Source organism: Dendrobium catenatum, unplaced genomic scaffold (genome assembly GCF_001605985.2).
Source record: "Dendrobium catenatum unplaced genomic scaffold, ASM160598v2 fragScaff_scaffold_1444, whole genome shotgun sequence".
NCBI lineage: Eukaryota > Viridiplantae > Streptophyta > Magnoliopsida > Asparagales > Orchidaceae > Dendrobium > Dendrobium catenatum.
The window spans coordinates 478,379-494,062 of record NW_021319906.1 but is presented as its reverse complement, the minus strand read 5'-3'; the positions used below and the strand labels follow the sequence as shown (position 1 = coordinate 494,062).

The following is a 15,684-nucleotide window of genomic DNA, read 5'->3' as shown; positions in this document are numbered from 1 at the left end:
AGATTCAACCATGCTGTTATATGTCTGTGTTGATGTGAGTGTTGATGAGTTATAATAACTCTGTCAATGTTCCTAGTCACTGCAAACTGAGTGCATACCTTAACTGTCTTTTTGTCAGGCCTTCGGTGAAAGCTACTTGGGCGACTATCAGCTCCTAGTCCTTCACTTCAAACATATCTCTATGGAATTTCATGATAAAGGTTTTAAGAGACTCATTATGCTCTTGCCTCATCCTCAAAAGAGTTTTCAAGTTCTTTAGAGGTTCTTTGGACATTGTCATATTACGTGATGAATATTATCTTGAATTCCACAAAGGATGCGATAAACTTACAAGAATCACTAGAGGGGCGACTCCTTGAAGGTGGTAAAGAACAATTGACACTAGTTAGTCATTGACACCGAGTAATGAGGTGGCTGACTCAAAGTAGGCTACTTGGTCAAAGGGGTCTGTCCTTCCCTTTCATTGTCCCATTTTTGACCTTTGCCAGTATAGTTTTTGCAAAATCCTTAGAGAACATGTTCATCATTATGTTCTCTCCCCCCCTCACATCCTTGGGTGAAGGAGAGGATTTTCATTAGCGTTTGCTGGGTATTGAGGTCAAACGCTAGATCATGCATTTGGTGTGCTTACTCTTGGAACCACTGTGGTTGCTTTAAAGCACCTTAGATGATTCATGTGATCCTCTATTCCATCTCTACAAGTTTCTGGTGAGTTGTAAAATCTCAATTTCTCATATTGGCTGATCTCTCTTTATTTTGTTGCTTCGCTTCTGTTTTACCTGATTTCTTGTCAATGAAATCAATCCACGCTCACATCACCTGAAAAGATGTTAATTTGTTCATGTGCAACACCTTGACCCTACGAAAAAGACTAGCTAAGCTATTTTAGTGTAGATATGGCAGTGGTGGTCGAGTTAGAAGAAAAAGCTCTAAAGATCTATTTCGCTTTTGTGAATAGTAATTGGCATGAAGTTCAAATATTACCTCTCTACCTAGTATTTATAGGGTTAGGAAGTCCATAAAAGAAGATATACCCAAGAAATAATAAAATAAATACATGATATAACTTTTATAGTTATGTGGATAGGACTCTAGTGGTTGTACATGGATAATGTATCTAACACAGCCTTGGGATGCCGAACGAGTGCCTCCAGCAAGTGCCTCTAATGACTAAGTCTCCTGGTTGAGGCATTGTTGTTGAGTGGGTGCATGTTTCCTACCTATTGCGTGAGTGGTCTTCTGTTCAAGGTGAGTTCCCCCTCCACCGAGGCGAGTACTCGTGAGAGTGAGTTTCTCTAGGGAGAATTCTTTGAATGACGAGTGGTCTCTCTGGGTGAAAGATTTTCCATGCCTACTTTGTGATTGGGAATTATTATTGATAGATCTTTCATAATTATTATTATTTTTGTCCTAACTATTTTAGGTTGTCTTTATGAAATTTGATTCTCCTTCATTCTTATTAAGTGTTGTATGAGGTCGAGTATATTTTACATTTTTTTGGTCTCAACTTAAGTCAATCATAAATGTTTTCTATTGTGCAGTTTGCATCTCCCCTTTACCCAATTTCTGCCTTTTTTTGTATAGTCTTCTTTCATTAGGCATTAGTTATGTTTTTTCCCAGAATTGTGGTTACTAAGATTGAGATTGTACCTGCATCGCCACATCCAAATGCATCTTCAGTTTTCAACATTTTTTATGTCGTTGAAGTTCAAATTGATTTATTCATTGGTTACTATAGCTTTCAAGAAATTGCTTTTAACCTTAAATTTCTAAGAGTAAAAAGCTTTCTTAGATGGCCAGAGCAATGCCGAATTCTTTCTTAAGCCTTATATCAAATAGCCCTTGCACCTATCTAGGCCTGCAAAATTCATCTTGATATAGGCATTGGTGGTTAGAATGACACTGTCATTGTCTAGTCCTAAGTCCTATATGAGAAAACGGGAAGCTTGTGTTGTACATGTTAATGATGCAAAATGACATGAACCATAGAGGATGGCGCGATACGGTGCACATACATTGTTGTTTGCTTGACGCGGTGCAAGTGTTCAAAATAGCTCGCACTATTTGCATCATGTATGAGCAATGATGCATGACGTTGGGCATAAATAACACACACAATTTTGTTAGCATTTCTAAAATTCTAAATTACCAATTATAATTAAATTTTTTAAGGTTTATATATTAAAATTACAATTACTTATTAAATAATTAAATATTAAATTAATAAATATAAAAAAGTATTTAATCTCTATTCTCTAATTAAAAACCTAACTTGACAAAATTAATTTAATCTATTAAACTTAGGACTGTCAACGATTTACTTTTCTTGTCTCTATTTCTTCGTTTGCTATCTCGGCTTCGCGTGCTTCACATGTAATAAAGCTTTGAAAGAGTCGCTCAAGGAAGCTTCGCCTCATGTTCAGGTCAAATTGAAAGATATGACGGGATCTCACAACAAAGGTCATGATCTTTCTTCCCTTTTGTGCACTTCTTCGGCTAAATTAATTTAATCTTTAACCTCTTAGAATCATTTAGGGTTTGTTTTTTTTGTCACCATTTCTTCATTGTTGCTTCGGTTGCGCGTGTTTTGCATGAGTATAGTTTTGAAAGAGTCTCTCAAGGAAGCTTCTTTGCCTTCTGGGAGCTTGCAATGAAGGTAATAATCTTTCTTCACTTTTTTTTTGGGACATTAGTGTTTAGGTAAACTCAAACACACGTCACATATGCAAGACTCGAACTCAAGACCTCTTGGTTGGTAGCACAACTCTCGACCAACATATCAAAGTAAGCTTTCTTCACTTACGTGCACTTCTTCTACTAAATTAGGTTAAAAGGAAAATGGAGAAAGAATGAGATGTAAGATTTAAAACTGTAATTTTTGCTGTTTGGCAAAATTTAGGGTTCATAATACTTAAGTCATACTCAAATCCATTGAAGAAGAACGAGATTTAAGTTCTTATAAGATTTAAAGTTGTAATTTTTGTTAGTAGGAGGATTTAGGATAAATCATGCTTAAAACATGCTCAAAACTTGTATATTTAACGGTATTGTATGTTAGTACTTATTTTCATAATTATTTTATATAGTGGCAATGTTTATAATGGCATGTGCCATATGCGATATGTGCTTAGCTCCACAAGGAATGTTTTGCTATTCTTCATTGACAAGTATGGGTTGTATTAGGTAGTAGACAATACATATAAAACTTGTCGAACAATGATTACATGAATCCATTAATACATCGTATTAATAAAATGACGTTCTCTAAAAGTGACGCGTTGTATGATTTGAAGACAACAAAAAGTGTGCAAAGGCTGCTGAACTAGCTTATGAGTGCAATGTTAAATAAACAAAGGTTTCATATTATTAACATATGTGGGCAGATAATCTAATTCATGAAACTCAAATTAGGATAGGATCTTTGAGTATAAGAACTCTTTATATGCAAATTAATGAAATTATTAGATATCATGATTCATTGGAAGATAAATGTTCTATGTATTCAAGAAACTAAATGGTTGGGGAATATACTAAGGAGATTTATAGTTTAGGAATTAAATTATGATATTTAGGTTAGTATCGCATTAAAAATGGTATAAATGTGATGATAAATAAGGGTTTGAAGTATAATGTTGTAGAAATTGGAGATAAAGTTATAGCTTTAAAGATTATTATTGATGCTAAGATTATTAATATTATAAGTACTTATGCTCTTCAAGTAGATTTGTATATTTGTTCAAAAATAAAATTTTATAGTGATTTAGTAGAATTAATAGAAAGGATGCCTCTTGGAGAATGTGTTTTTATAAGAAAATGGACTATTGTATCTTGTTTGTTCGTGTTTCTTTTTCTTATCAGGAAAATTTGTGGTTTGCTGAATTTTACTTTTTGGTCGTTGATTTTGGTGCTCAAGTTCTATCAATTTAGTATCAGAGCAATTACTTAGGACTGATGGCCATGAAAGGAGTTGAGGCGTTGGAAGAAAAGTTGGAGGGGGAAGTTGGGCAGTTGCGAATGAATGTGGGATCGTCAAATGAGTGTTTTTCAGTGATAGAAGGAATGTTTGAAAATCTCGAGGAGATGATGAAATGTATGTTAAAGAATCATGCTAAGACAGCTCCGTTGAAAACAAGGGGAAATCACAAAAAAGATATGTCGAGCGAAGATAGAGAGTTGAAAATTGGAGAGGAGGAACGAGAATACCTCCCCTTGAGCCTCTACCGAGGAGGGGTATGGATAGGGGATATGGAGGTAGGAGGGAATGAGAAGAGGAAGACAAGCAGGCTGAATATGACAGGTAGAGATGGGAAAGGGAACCATGGGAAGATCACGATGCTTACTTCATGGGAGGCACGAAAGGTGGATATGCAGGTGGAGGAGATCAGAAGATTAGGAAGTTGAGAAAACTGATATTTGATGGGGAGGATGCTTATGGGTGGATGGCTATATAGGGTGGAGATATATTTTATGGTGAATGGGCTAACATAAGGGGAGATGCTTTTGGCAATAGCTCTATGTATTGATGTGAAGGCATTGGCTTGGTACTAATGGAAGAAGATGAGGTATCCGATCCGTTCGTATGAAGAGTTTAAGGACCGATTGTTGGAGCGTTTTCTAGCCAAATATATGGGGAAATCTACGAGCAATTCTTCGCATTGACACAAGAAGACATTGTGATGTAGTATGAAGAAAGATTTGAGCTTCTGTTAGGACGGGTAGGGAGGTTATCAGAGATAGTGTTGGAGGTCAATTTCATAAGGGTCTCAAATCGGAGTTAAGAGCAGCGATGCGGGTGGCAAGACCCCGTGACTTGGGAGAGTCGATGGAGTTGGCACAGCTGATTAAGGACAAGAATTCATTACAGAAAAGTAGTAAAGGGGTTAGTGTGGGAGGTTCTTTCCTGGCACCTAGGATTTAAACTACACCAGTTTAAAGAGAGGCCCAAAAGGAGGGCGGTTCGAGAATCTAACAAGGAGGGAGCTTCAAGAGGTTGACTGATACTGAACTAGAAGACACGAGGACTGATCGGCTATATTTCAGATGCGACGAGAAGTTTGCACTGGGACATAGATGTAAGAATCGTACCTTGCATGTTCTCTTTTTGTGTGATAAAGAGGATGTGGATGAGGCAGAGACAACAAGAGATGTAGAGGACGAGGAGCCCTTGCACTTGGAGGTGGCTGAAGTTTCTTTGAGCTCTGTTGTGAGATTCACCTCGAATAAGACTATGAAGATGAGGGGATATATAGGAGGAGAGGCAGTGACGATTCTTGTGGATAGCGGGGCTACTTACAGTTTCATATTAAACTAGGTGGTATAGAATCTGGGGCTTAACTGATGGACACAAGATGTTTTGGAATGATGATGGGCACCTGATAGTTGGATAAGAGTAGAGGGATCTGTCAGGGTTTAGTGATAGAGCTTTAGGGAATTCATATCAGGGAGGATTTTCTTGCATTGGAGTTCGGAAGTACTGACTTGATTTTGGGAATGAAATTGATACAAACCTTGGGAGAAACCAAGGTAAACTGGGGGGCTTTAGCTATGGAGATTCAGGTGGAGGGGTGAAATGTGGTAATCAAGGTATTCCCCAGCTTATCCAAAGAAACGATATCTTTGAAAACTATGGTTTTTGCCATATAAGGGGAAGGAGGGGGATTCTTAGTATAGCTGCAAAGTTTGGAGAGGGGAGAAAGAGAGGAAATAGAGGACATTCTTGACATTGTCCAACCACTTTATCCACAGTTCAAGGAAGTATTCCAGCTTCCCCAGGGATTGCGACCCTCACGAGAGCACAAGCACACCATTGTTCCGAAGAAAAGAGTCTCTCCCATTAATGTCTGACCATACCGCTACCCTCAAATCTTGAAGGACATGATTGAGAGATTGATTCAGAGATGCTCGAAGCTGAAATCATCAAGTCCAGTGTGAGCCCTTTCTCTAGTCCTATTTTATTGGTGAAGAAGAATGATGGAAGTTGGAGGTTCTATGTAGACTACCGTGCCTTGAATAAAGAAATTATACTTGATAAGTTTCACATACTAGTCATTGCCGAGTTATTGGATGAGTTGCATGGATATGTGATATTCTCCAAGATCGATTTGAAATTTAGGTACCGCCAAATCATAATTCGACCATGAGACACACACAAGACAGTTTTTCAAGACGCACGAGGGACACTATGAGTTCTTGGTGATGCCTTTCGGCCTCACCAAAGCAATGGCCACTTTCCAATCTCTGATCAATAAGATATTCCAGCCTTCCTTGCGAAGGGTTGTGCTGGTATTTTTTTATGATATATTGATACATAACATGTCTAAGGGGGGAGCGCTTGGAGCTTTTGGGGTTTGTGCTATCTACCTTAAGAGAGCGCTATTTGTTTTCCAATTAGAAGAAAATATTTTTTTGCCTAGCTCAAAGTGAGTATTTAGGGCATGTGGTATCTTAGGAGGTAGTGGCAGCTGATTGTGATAAGATTGAGGCCATGCTCAGATGGCCCATACCCAATAATTTAATGGAGCTAAGAGGATTCTTGGTACACACTGGCTAGTATCGAAAATTTGTGAAAGGATACAGTTCTATAGCTGGGCTGTTGACGGAATAGCTTAAGGAGAACTTCAATTGGGGAGAGTCAGTCACCCAGGCTTTGGAGGAGTTGAAGAAGGCTATAACCAATGTGCTAGTATTAGCTCTCCCATATTTTAGCCAATATTTTGTAGTTGAGATTGATGCCTCGGGGTTTGATTGGGAGAGGTACTCATTCAGAACCATAGACTAGTGGCTTACTTCAGTTAGGTATTAACAACAAGAGCATAACTCACGTTAGTTTATGAGAGGGAGTTGATGACAAAATTATGTTTGCCATTCAAAAATGGCGGCTTTATTTATTGGGAAGTCATTTCAACATCAGAATTGACCAGAGGAGTTTGAAAATTTTGTTAAAGCAAAGAATGCCTTGATGAGCATCAAAGGTGGCTTTCCAAGTTATTGGGCTATGACTTTAAGATTCAATATCGACCTCGGGTCGAAAACAAAACAATATATGGTTTATCCAGGTGTATGGGTAGCCCTAGATGATGACATTGTTTGTACCCTTAATAGTTGACTAGGAGGCATTGAGGAGAGAGAGCGAACATGATGTGGGGTTAAGGAAAAATTAGGGAGGAGTTCGTGGAAAATAAGGATAGCCATCTGGGATATTAAGTGGTGGGATAGAAGTTACTTCATTATGGGTGTTTTGTACTTCCAAAGGCCTCTCCTTACATTCCCAGCTTGCTTCAGGAGTGTCATGGTACGACTATTAAGGGACATTCAGGGGTCAAAAAGACATATCGTCGGCTATTTGTAGAGTTATATTGGGGGGGTATGTAGAAGGATGTCGAAAGATGGTAGTTAGTTGTGATATATGTTAGAGGCATAAGTATTTAGTTGTCTCTAGGAGGGCTATTAATTCTGCAAGAAAAGGTGTGGGAGGAGGTGACTATAGACTTTATTGCAGGGTTGTAGAAGGATACTCTACGATATTGGTGGTAGTGGATCAGTTGAGTATATATGCCCATTTCATTTTCTTTTGCCACCCCAATATGGCAGTATCAGTAGCGACGATCTTGATGAGGGAGGTGGTGAGACTACATGGATGCCTGAATCGATTGTATTAAATCGATACAAGGTCTTTCTAAGCCAGTTCTTAAAGGAATTGTTCAAGATGCAGGCGATCGTTATGAAAAGGAGCACTGCTTATCATCCTTAAACAGACATACATATAGAGGCGGTCAATCGTAGTGTTGAAACATATCTTTGGTGCTTTGTATCAGATACACCAAAGTTGTGGGCAAAATGTTTGGCATGAGCAGAGTATTGATATAACACTTACTATCATTCAACAACTCAGACAATATTATTCAAAGTGTTATATGGAAGAGATCCGCCTCACTTGATATATTATGGACAAGGCAGCACACCGATGGCCTTAGTAGAGCAGTACCTGGAAGACAGAGACATGATCTTGGCAGAGCTAAAGGGGCATTTGTTGAGAGCTCAACAAATTATGAAGAGACAAGCATATGCACATAAGAGAGATATTCAGTTTGAAGTAGGGGATAGAATTTACTTTGATCTTGTAGACAAAACCTTGGCATGGAGAAGGGATGATAAGTTAACACCCTGTTATTTTTGTCCTTACGAGATAATGTAGCACATTGGTGCCGTGGCATGTCGCTTACAGTTACTACCATCGTCAGCCATCCACCCGGTGTTTCATGTGTCCCAAGAGAGAACATTCTATCTTCTTCTCTTCCTTCGACCTTGACAAATATCATGGAGGTGTTGTTGGAACCATTGGAGGTTGAAGGAGTGCGCCAAGGAGTAACAGGAAGCAAAGAAGTGTTAATCAGCTGGAAGAATCTTCTTGAGTACGAAACTACATGGGAGTCCCATTAGACTATTCAATAGTAGATCCCTTCATTCCTCCTTGAGGACAAGGTGGCACTTTTTGGTGGGAGTATTATTAGACTGATCCAGGAGGGATCTAAACCGGCCCTGGTTTACTTCAGGCAGAAACAAGGTCTGCCCCAGCTGGATTCTGCCAACCATTAGAGTGAGGACCAGAGTTTAATGCAAGGTGGAGGCAGAGTAAATTAGGAGATGTTTCCTAATTGAAGAGGGCAGATTTGGGCGGTGATTTGGGAGTCGATTAATTAGGAAATATTTCATAATTAAAGAGGACATATTTGGGGTTGATTTGGGAGGGAAATAATTAAGGAAATGTGATAGATTTGGAAAGGAATTGGGTTAGAGCTGTATTGGTATTTGGTGTTTATTGTTTGCTTTAAGTAGTTGATTTACCTTAGGGTTAGGGTTGTGTTTTTGTGTGCAGAATTTTGTGAGGTTATGCTGTCCACTGTTTTTGTTAGGGATTCTAGCGGCGTCTAAGATTTGGGAGAGGTCCTCTTTAAAGAGGACCATTGTGTCTTGCTCATTCATGTTTCTTTTTCTTATCAAAAAAATCTGTGGGTTTGCCTAATTTTATTGTTTGTTCGCCGATTTGGGTGCTCAAGTCCTATCAGAATGCATTGAGCCTATTGTGTGATAGGAAAATACCCTTCAAACTTGAAAAGGAAAATGTTATAAAATGATGGTGAGAACTACGATGTTTTATGATACAGAATGTTGCTCATTGAAAGAGAAGCATAAAATTAATTTCAATCTTATAGAGATGAGGATGCTCAGGTTGATGAGTGGTTTTACGCTTATAGATAGAATGCTAAATGTCTATACATGTGAATAGTTTGAAGTAGCTCTAATGATAGATAAGATTACATAGAATATGAAACGAGTATACACCTTAGATGGTTTGGTCACTTAAAACATTGGTTTTCCAATGACTATATTAGGAGAGTACATGTATTAAATTTAGCTTATGTTAAGAAAGTTAAAGTTAGACCTAAAAATATTTGATTAGAAAGTATTAAAGGTGATTTTTTTATTAAATTTAAATGATAATTTGACTCTTAATAGGGCATAATGACTAAAAATGATTCATGTAACCCATCCTATATAGTGGGATAAAACTTGTATTCCTTTTTTGTTTAATTGTGCGTTGTGCACTACATTTTCTTCTTTTTTCTTATACCGGCTGCTAGGTTACTTGGTAACCATACATCTGCAGTTTTTATCCGTTACAAAAGTAGAGGATATGTATTGCTATTTCCCTTAATGTATTTTTGCTTCAAGCATTTATTCTCTACTGAACGTGTGCCTTATTAGCTCTATTTTGTGATTTATTTTTCCACGAAACTCTTTCCATGACTCATTGAACTCACGCATCTGATTGGAAGATCAGACATATCAAACAGGGCAAAGGTTCTCCTCTCTAGGTGGAGCAAAATGCTTGTAAGAAATCAGGCTGTGAAATATCCTTCAATATTGAATTCTTCGAATGGCGTTCAGAAGGACATCATTAGGAAACAGAGGCATGCGATTTATTCGGACCATTTCTTTTATTGCTTTAGTTCTCAAATCCATTATAGAATTAACTTCTCCTTTTCAATTTTTGAATCATTAGGATAAGTGAAATTCTCAGTGAAGAGTTTTGGCGGTCCAAAATTGGCATTACTGTAAGTATTTGTGAAACTGAGTAAATTTTAAAACTTCATAATGAGGACTTATTTTCTCCGTCTTGTTAGGATGAAATTCTTGCTCTGAAAGAAAGTAGCGGGAATGACAGGTACTTGTAATTTAATAGCTTTCTTCGTCAAGGATTATTTTACTTTAGGGCTTATAAGTAATAATTATAAGACATTAATGAATAGTTCGTACTCTTTTGTTCAGTAAATCAGATCCTAAACAAGCATTGAAGCTGCTTACAGCATCATGCAATCGCTCGAATAGAAAGCAAGGCCAAAGTGCTTTATCAATTAGTATCCTTCAGCTCAGTCTATTACTTGGTACACTAGTTCTGCTGAATACTGTTGCTAGCTTATTGTTTAGCTCCAAAATATCAGTACTGTATAGCTTAATGTTTCTTATTTCATCGTTCTGTCTGCTCGTTACTTTAATAACCTTCTCTTTGCTTAGCTATTGAACAAATGGCTGGAATGGTGTTCGAAGATGTGCTCAATAACTCATTAATGAACAGTATTCATTCTTGATTTTGTTCATAAAATAGTATGGCAAACTACGTGTGGGGTTTGAAGGATTGCTTGGTTATTATGATTGTGCATACCTTTCTATGTGATTTGGTTCTGTTTAAGATTTAGCTTCATCAGCAAATATCAACATGCAGCCTTTATCCTCCTATATGTGGTCGGCAACATAAATCGTTTTTTCTCCATTTTTTAACTATTGATAGTCAAATTATCATTTAAATCTAAACCAAATTCTTTAGGTTCCCCTATACTTTTCTTAATATTGGTCAAATTTAATATAGCTAATCTGGTAACCGGGTTAAGAACTAGATTGTTGAAGACAAAATATGGAAAGAGCTACAGTTGCATCCTCTTTTTCTCCATTTTTAATTATATGAAAAAATTTTAATTAAAAAATAACTTTTTGTAAACACCCAAGAAATAATGAAAAGTTAGTGAGTTGAAAAATTCTGGATCTCTTAATGGTAATGATTTTGAAAACAGGTAGCCTTGATTGGCTTTAGCCATACAAATTTCCTTTGCAATTTCAAGGGCAGGTTGTAACGCTTAATTTATGCAAGATAAAAAATATATAATAAGTTCAAAGGATATTTTACTGGTCATTTGATCTGACGGAAATAGTTTGGATTTTCTCTTACAGCCTCAATTCATCTATCATGTACCTCAGCCCTTAGTAAAGCTGTCAGTCACATAATTGTTTTCAATATATCTTTGTAGCGTGTCAAGCTTATCATTGTAATTTAGTTTTTACCAAATTTTCGAGCATGCTTGGCCTTTTTCTTAGCCAGTTAATAGAGATAAAAGAACGCAGAAAAGTTCGGCTAGTTGAGCAGATTGATCAGAAAGCTGCAGGAAGAATTGCACAAGTAGTAAAAGCATCACCGTCAAATCTTAGCCGTCCAATCTCTGCTGATGATATTCAGAAGGCAAAGATGCGTGCAATGTTCATGCAGCATAAGTATGGAAAGGCAGATGCATCTTCTAGCGAGATTAAGATAATAGTAGAAGATAGCAAAGGCCTACCAGCACCTCAGTCCAAAAAAATTTTGCCACCACCCAGAATAATGCAGCTAGAACAAATAAATAGAGAAGAAAAGATGCTAGCTGACGTTTTACGTGGAGATTCTGAAGCTCCAATTGACACTATATCTGCTGGAGCTCTCCAGGAAGAGTCGTTGGAGAAGCTCAAGAGGAGTCAGTTCCAGTGGCAGACCCCACCAGGTATCTTTGTTTTTTTTAATTATTTTTCTGCTGTTTCTTTGTTTGTTTACTCAATTTTCTCTTTCAGTGGTTTCAGCGTGGGAGAAATCTGGTGTTGGTACGGTACAATGTACTTTTTTATGGAATCTGGTCAATTAATTCCTCCCTTTAATCGGATCACATCGCTTTTCTTGTATTCTAGTTTCAAATTTGATTAATACTGTTTACAGGCATTGGACAGTCGACCAACCATTTGCTTCAATTGTGCTGAGAAACTTCTTATATAATTATTATGCCTAAGCTAGATCACAGCCTCTGTAAGAATAAAAACAGTCTAATGTGATTACCCAGCTTCTACAGTTTAACGGTGGTCTAGTTTGTTACATTGCTTGATTTTGATCAATCGTTTTAGCAATCATATTTTGAGCTGAAAAGTTTGATACGCCTGCTGCTGCAGCTGCATTGAACTGAACCCTTGCGCCACATAGACTGGTGATTTAGTAAGTCAGATTGCGTTTTACTGAAGGTGAAATGGTTGTGCCGGAGTAATTCAATACACCCACAGCATGAATTTTTGAAATCGCTCGATTGTGATGGAAGTTGAGCCCCTCGTCTAGTATTTAATAAGACGGGGGCAATGCTACTCAGATGCACATGCATCATCAAGCTATTCGTGTTGTTTCATAATAAGTGAATAACCAGAACCTATAACATCATAATTTTGTTATTAGCCTAACTTAATGAAAAATACTACATTAAGATTTGACTTTTAATTTTAAAAATTGGTTAAGATTAAACTGTAACTCCGAAAGATTTTATACATGTTTTAATTAGGATGGTTGATTGTGCTGCATCTATGAAGTTTTCACATCTCCAGATATCAGAGAAAGATTGACCATTATATTTATTTATATATTTCAACCTTTTTGGACCATTGGTCGGAAAGGCCTAAATGGAGAAAACTCATAGGTGAACCTAGGGATTCCGAACCTTCAGGTGGGATTTAGATTCTGAAGGCAATTGTTTGTGTGATCAATCTCGGTCATCTATCCATTTTTCGATGATTATAAATAGTTTTAAAAAATATTTTGAAAATTATTCTGGCTTTAAACAACTAAATCCTGACCATTCAGACCAGTATAATATAACTGTTCAACAATGATAAATGGAGAGCATCCGAATGCCTAGATGTTGTTCGGGGAAGTTGTCGGGTTTAAACAAGTAAATCCTGACCATTCAGACCAGTAGATTATATTAATTTAATGACGTATTTAGCCTGTAGAAGTTGTCTGGTTTAATTTCAGACCTCAACTTGATGTAGGTTTTGGCGTTCAACGGTATCTAGTTTTCCAATCATTTTTACTGTCATGGTGATTGCTATTTTAGCGAACGAACTGGAAGATGTTTTAAATCTCTGAAAAATTTCCAGTTGCTTATATGAAACATGACGTGAAGTTGTATCTATCTTCACCTTCCTAAATGACAGTTTCTTCGACTATCGGTTGTTTTGAAATCTTGCTCTCTTTCTAACGAAGAGGCCGACTTTTCTTGACATCAATGGAGAAGTTTTTCAAACCCATTCAGCTGTAACGAAGAAATATAATTTGCTTTTATAATACCCCTTGTTTCATTCTATAATTGGCATAATTTATTTGTGACGCATTTGGAACTTGCTTGGAAGAAAGATTTCGTCTGACATTTCTTCTTAAATTGGACTGCCTCTTGTTGCATGCAGAGATGAAGATTAATAGCTCATGGAGGGTTGGTGAGGCTGAGAGCAGCAAGGAGGTCGATGTTCAAGCCCAACGAATTAGAAGGGAGAAGGAGACGTTCTATTCATCTAAATTTGACATCCCACCCGATCCTAAAGAGCCATGGGACATCGAAATGGACTTTGATGATAGCCTTACTCCAGAAATCCCAATTGATCAGCCTCCAGATTCTGATGCTGTTGAAGACCCCCTTGATCCTTCTGGTGATGACCAAACCATTCCTGATGACATGCCAGCAGCTATGGTAGCTTTGCCCCCTATGACCGCTTATGGCAATGCAGCTGAACCTGACTTTGAGCTACTTGCTGTTCTTCTGAAGAACCCGGAGCTAGTCTTCGCCCTCACCTCTGGGCAGGGAAAGAACCTTAGCAGCGATGAGAGGGTGGCACTTCTTGATATGATCAAACACAGCAGTGTTTCACCGGGTGCTAGTTTGACTGGGATAAGTAGTAGTACATCTCAGGACAAGCCCAAGGATCCGGTGCCGATGTCTCTTCCATCTCCGACTCCTCCATCAGATGTGGAAAGAGCGGTGCGTTTCTAGAATATTTGATCTCTTCTGCATGTTTTTGTTCCTGCAAATGCTTGTTCAAAATTTTATATTTTGCAGGCTGGTTGGAGGTCAGCATTTCCCACCGTGTCCAAAGCTCAGTTGCCACAGTCCCAATTCTCTTGTGCTGTTCGACATTCAGCCCCCACTCTAACCCCTACTCCACTCCCGACATTGATGGTGTTGCCTGCTCAAGCTGAGCTGCAATCTGCCATTGTACGCACGTCTCATGTGCTTATCACTGCAAACACTGTACCTCAAACCGTTGCATTTACTAGTTTAACTTCTCAAAGGCCATGTCCTCTCCTATCCCAACATATCCTGCCCTCATCCTATGCAGAGCCGCAAAGACTGAATACTGAATGCTCCTTGCCATCGAAAAGAAATGCTTTAAGCTGCCCCGCAAGTGCTGTCCCTTCCCCCACGCCAGCATCCTTTCATCAAGATACTTACTGTCGCAATTCTCTCCCAACGTCCACCGTCTCCTCTCTTCCCTCTCTTCCTCCACCCCAAAGGAGGTCACAATCACTAATGATCTCTGACCCTTCCGTAGCAATGATTCCTCCCAACCCTACTTCATTGTCACGTGGTGATGCCAGTGCAGAGTGGTCTGAGTGGCGAGACATGATGCCAGAATCTTCAACTCGAAGACAAAATGCAAAGGAATTTACATTGCAGGGGAGCCCACGCTTTAATGCTAGTATTAGAGATATTTATCATACACATCAAGGTCGATCAACAGGAAGAGTAGAGATTGTTGGCAGATCCAGGGATTTGGAAACTTGGAGTCCTGAAAGACCCCCTTTGAGATCCTCGGAGTCTAGGCATGGACATGGTCGGAGCCATGCTGAGTCGAGGAGGGAGCAGGGGTGGAATCAGAGACACGAGTTGTCAAGGCAGCGGAGTTCTGAACATCATGATCAAAATCGCTCAAGCAATGGAAGTCGTGGAAGGTGGCGGGATCGAGATCGAAGAAGGTAGCTGTTGGGCTGTCTTTTCCTTTTTTAATGAGATTATAAGATCTGAGTTAGTGTAGATGATTTGTATAGGCTTTCCGGAGTCTCCAAGTGATTCTGGCAAATATGGGGATATGGGAGATTAACGTTTTTAATAGGAATTCATTTTCCTTCGACAGGCTTGAGAGCCTCTTCTATCTTGTCTTTCAATTAATATTTTAATCGAATTTTAGCATTATCTAAGAATATAGACCAATCAACCTGAAAAATGACGTGAGACACGCCTGCCTTATTGACTTATAGACGAATGAGGGAAAGGTGAACTGTGAATTATATTGAAATTTTAGAAACGAAATTAAATTTGGCCAAGACTGCCTTTTTGTGGCTATATGGCTGCCATGGTCTTGTATTGAACCTTTTTTTTTTCAAGGAATAATAATAATAATGAATTATAGACGTGATACACATTTTGATAATTATTTTTTTTTTCAAGTTATTTTATTTGTTAACTAATTAAAATTTTTCCCTAATTTTTGTTACATAAAATGTCAGCTTTTCAA

The 15,684-nt window shown here is 38.2% G+C and overlaps 1 protein-coding gene across 3 annotated transcripts in view; it reads left to right on the top strand.

Moving 5' to 3' along the window:
- Positions 1-15,367, top strand: part of LOC110111274 (homeobox protein LUMINIDEPENDENS) — a 57,423-nt gene extending 42,056 nt beyond the window's left edge. For all 3 annotated transcript variants that reach the window (XM_020843062.2, XM_020843061.2, XM_020843063.2), the window contains 7 exons: positions 9,842-9,971; positions 10,064-10,115; positions 10,185-10,225; positions 10,330-10,418; positions 11,442-11,867; positions 13,582-14,150; positions 14,229-15,367. In XM_020843062.2, coding sequence (XP_020698721.1) covers positions 9,842-9,971; positions 10,064-10,115; positions 10,185-10,225; positions 10,330-10,418; positions 11,442-11,867; positions 13,582-14,150; positions 14,229-15,149 — 2,228 coding nt within the window. In that variant the 3' untranslated portion in view covers positions 15,150-15,367. The remainder of the gene's footprint in view (positions 1-9,841; positions 9,972-10,063; positions 10,116-10,184; positions 10,226-10,329; positions 10,419-11,441; positions 11,868-13,581; positions 14,151-14,228) is intronic.
- The last annotated feature ends 317 nt before the right edge of the window (positions 15,368-15,684 follow it).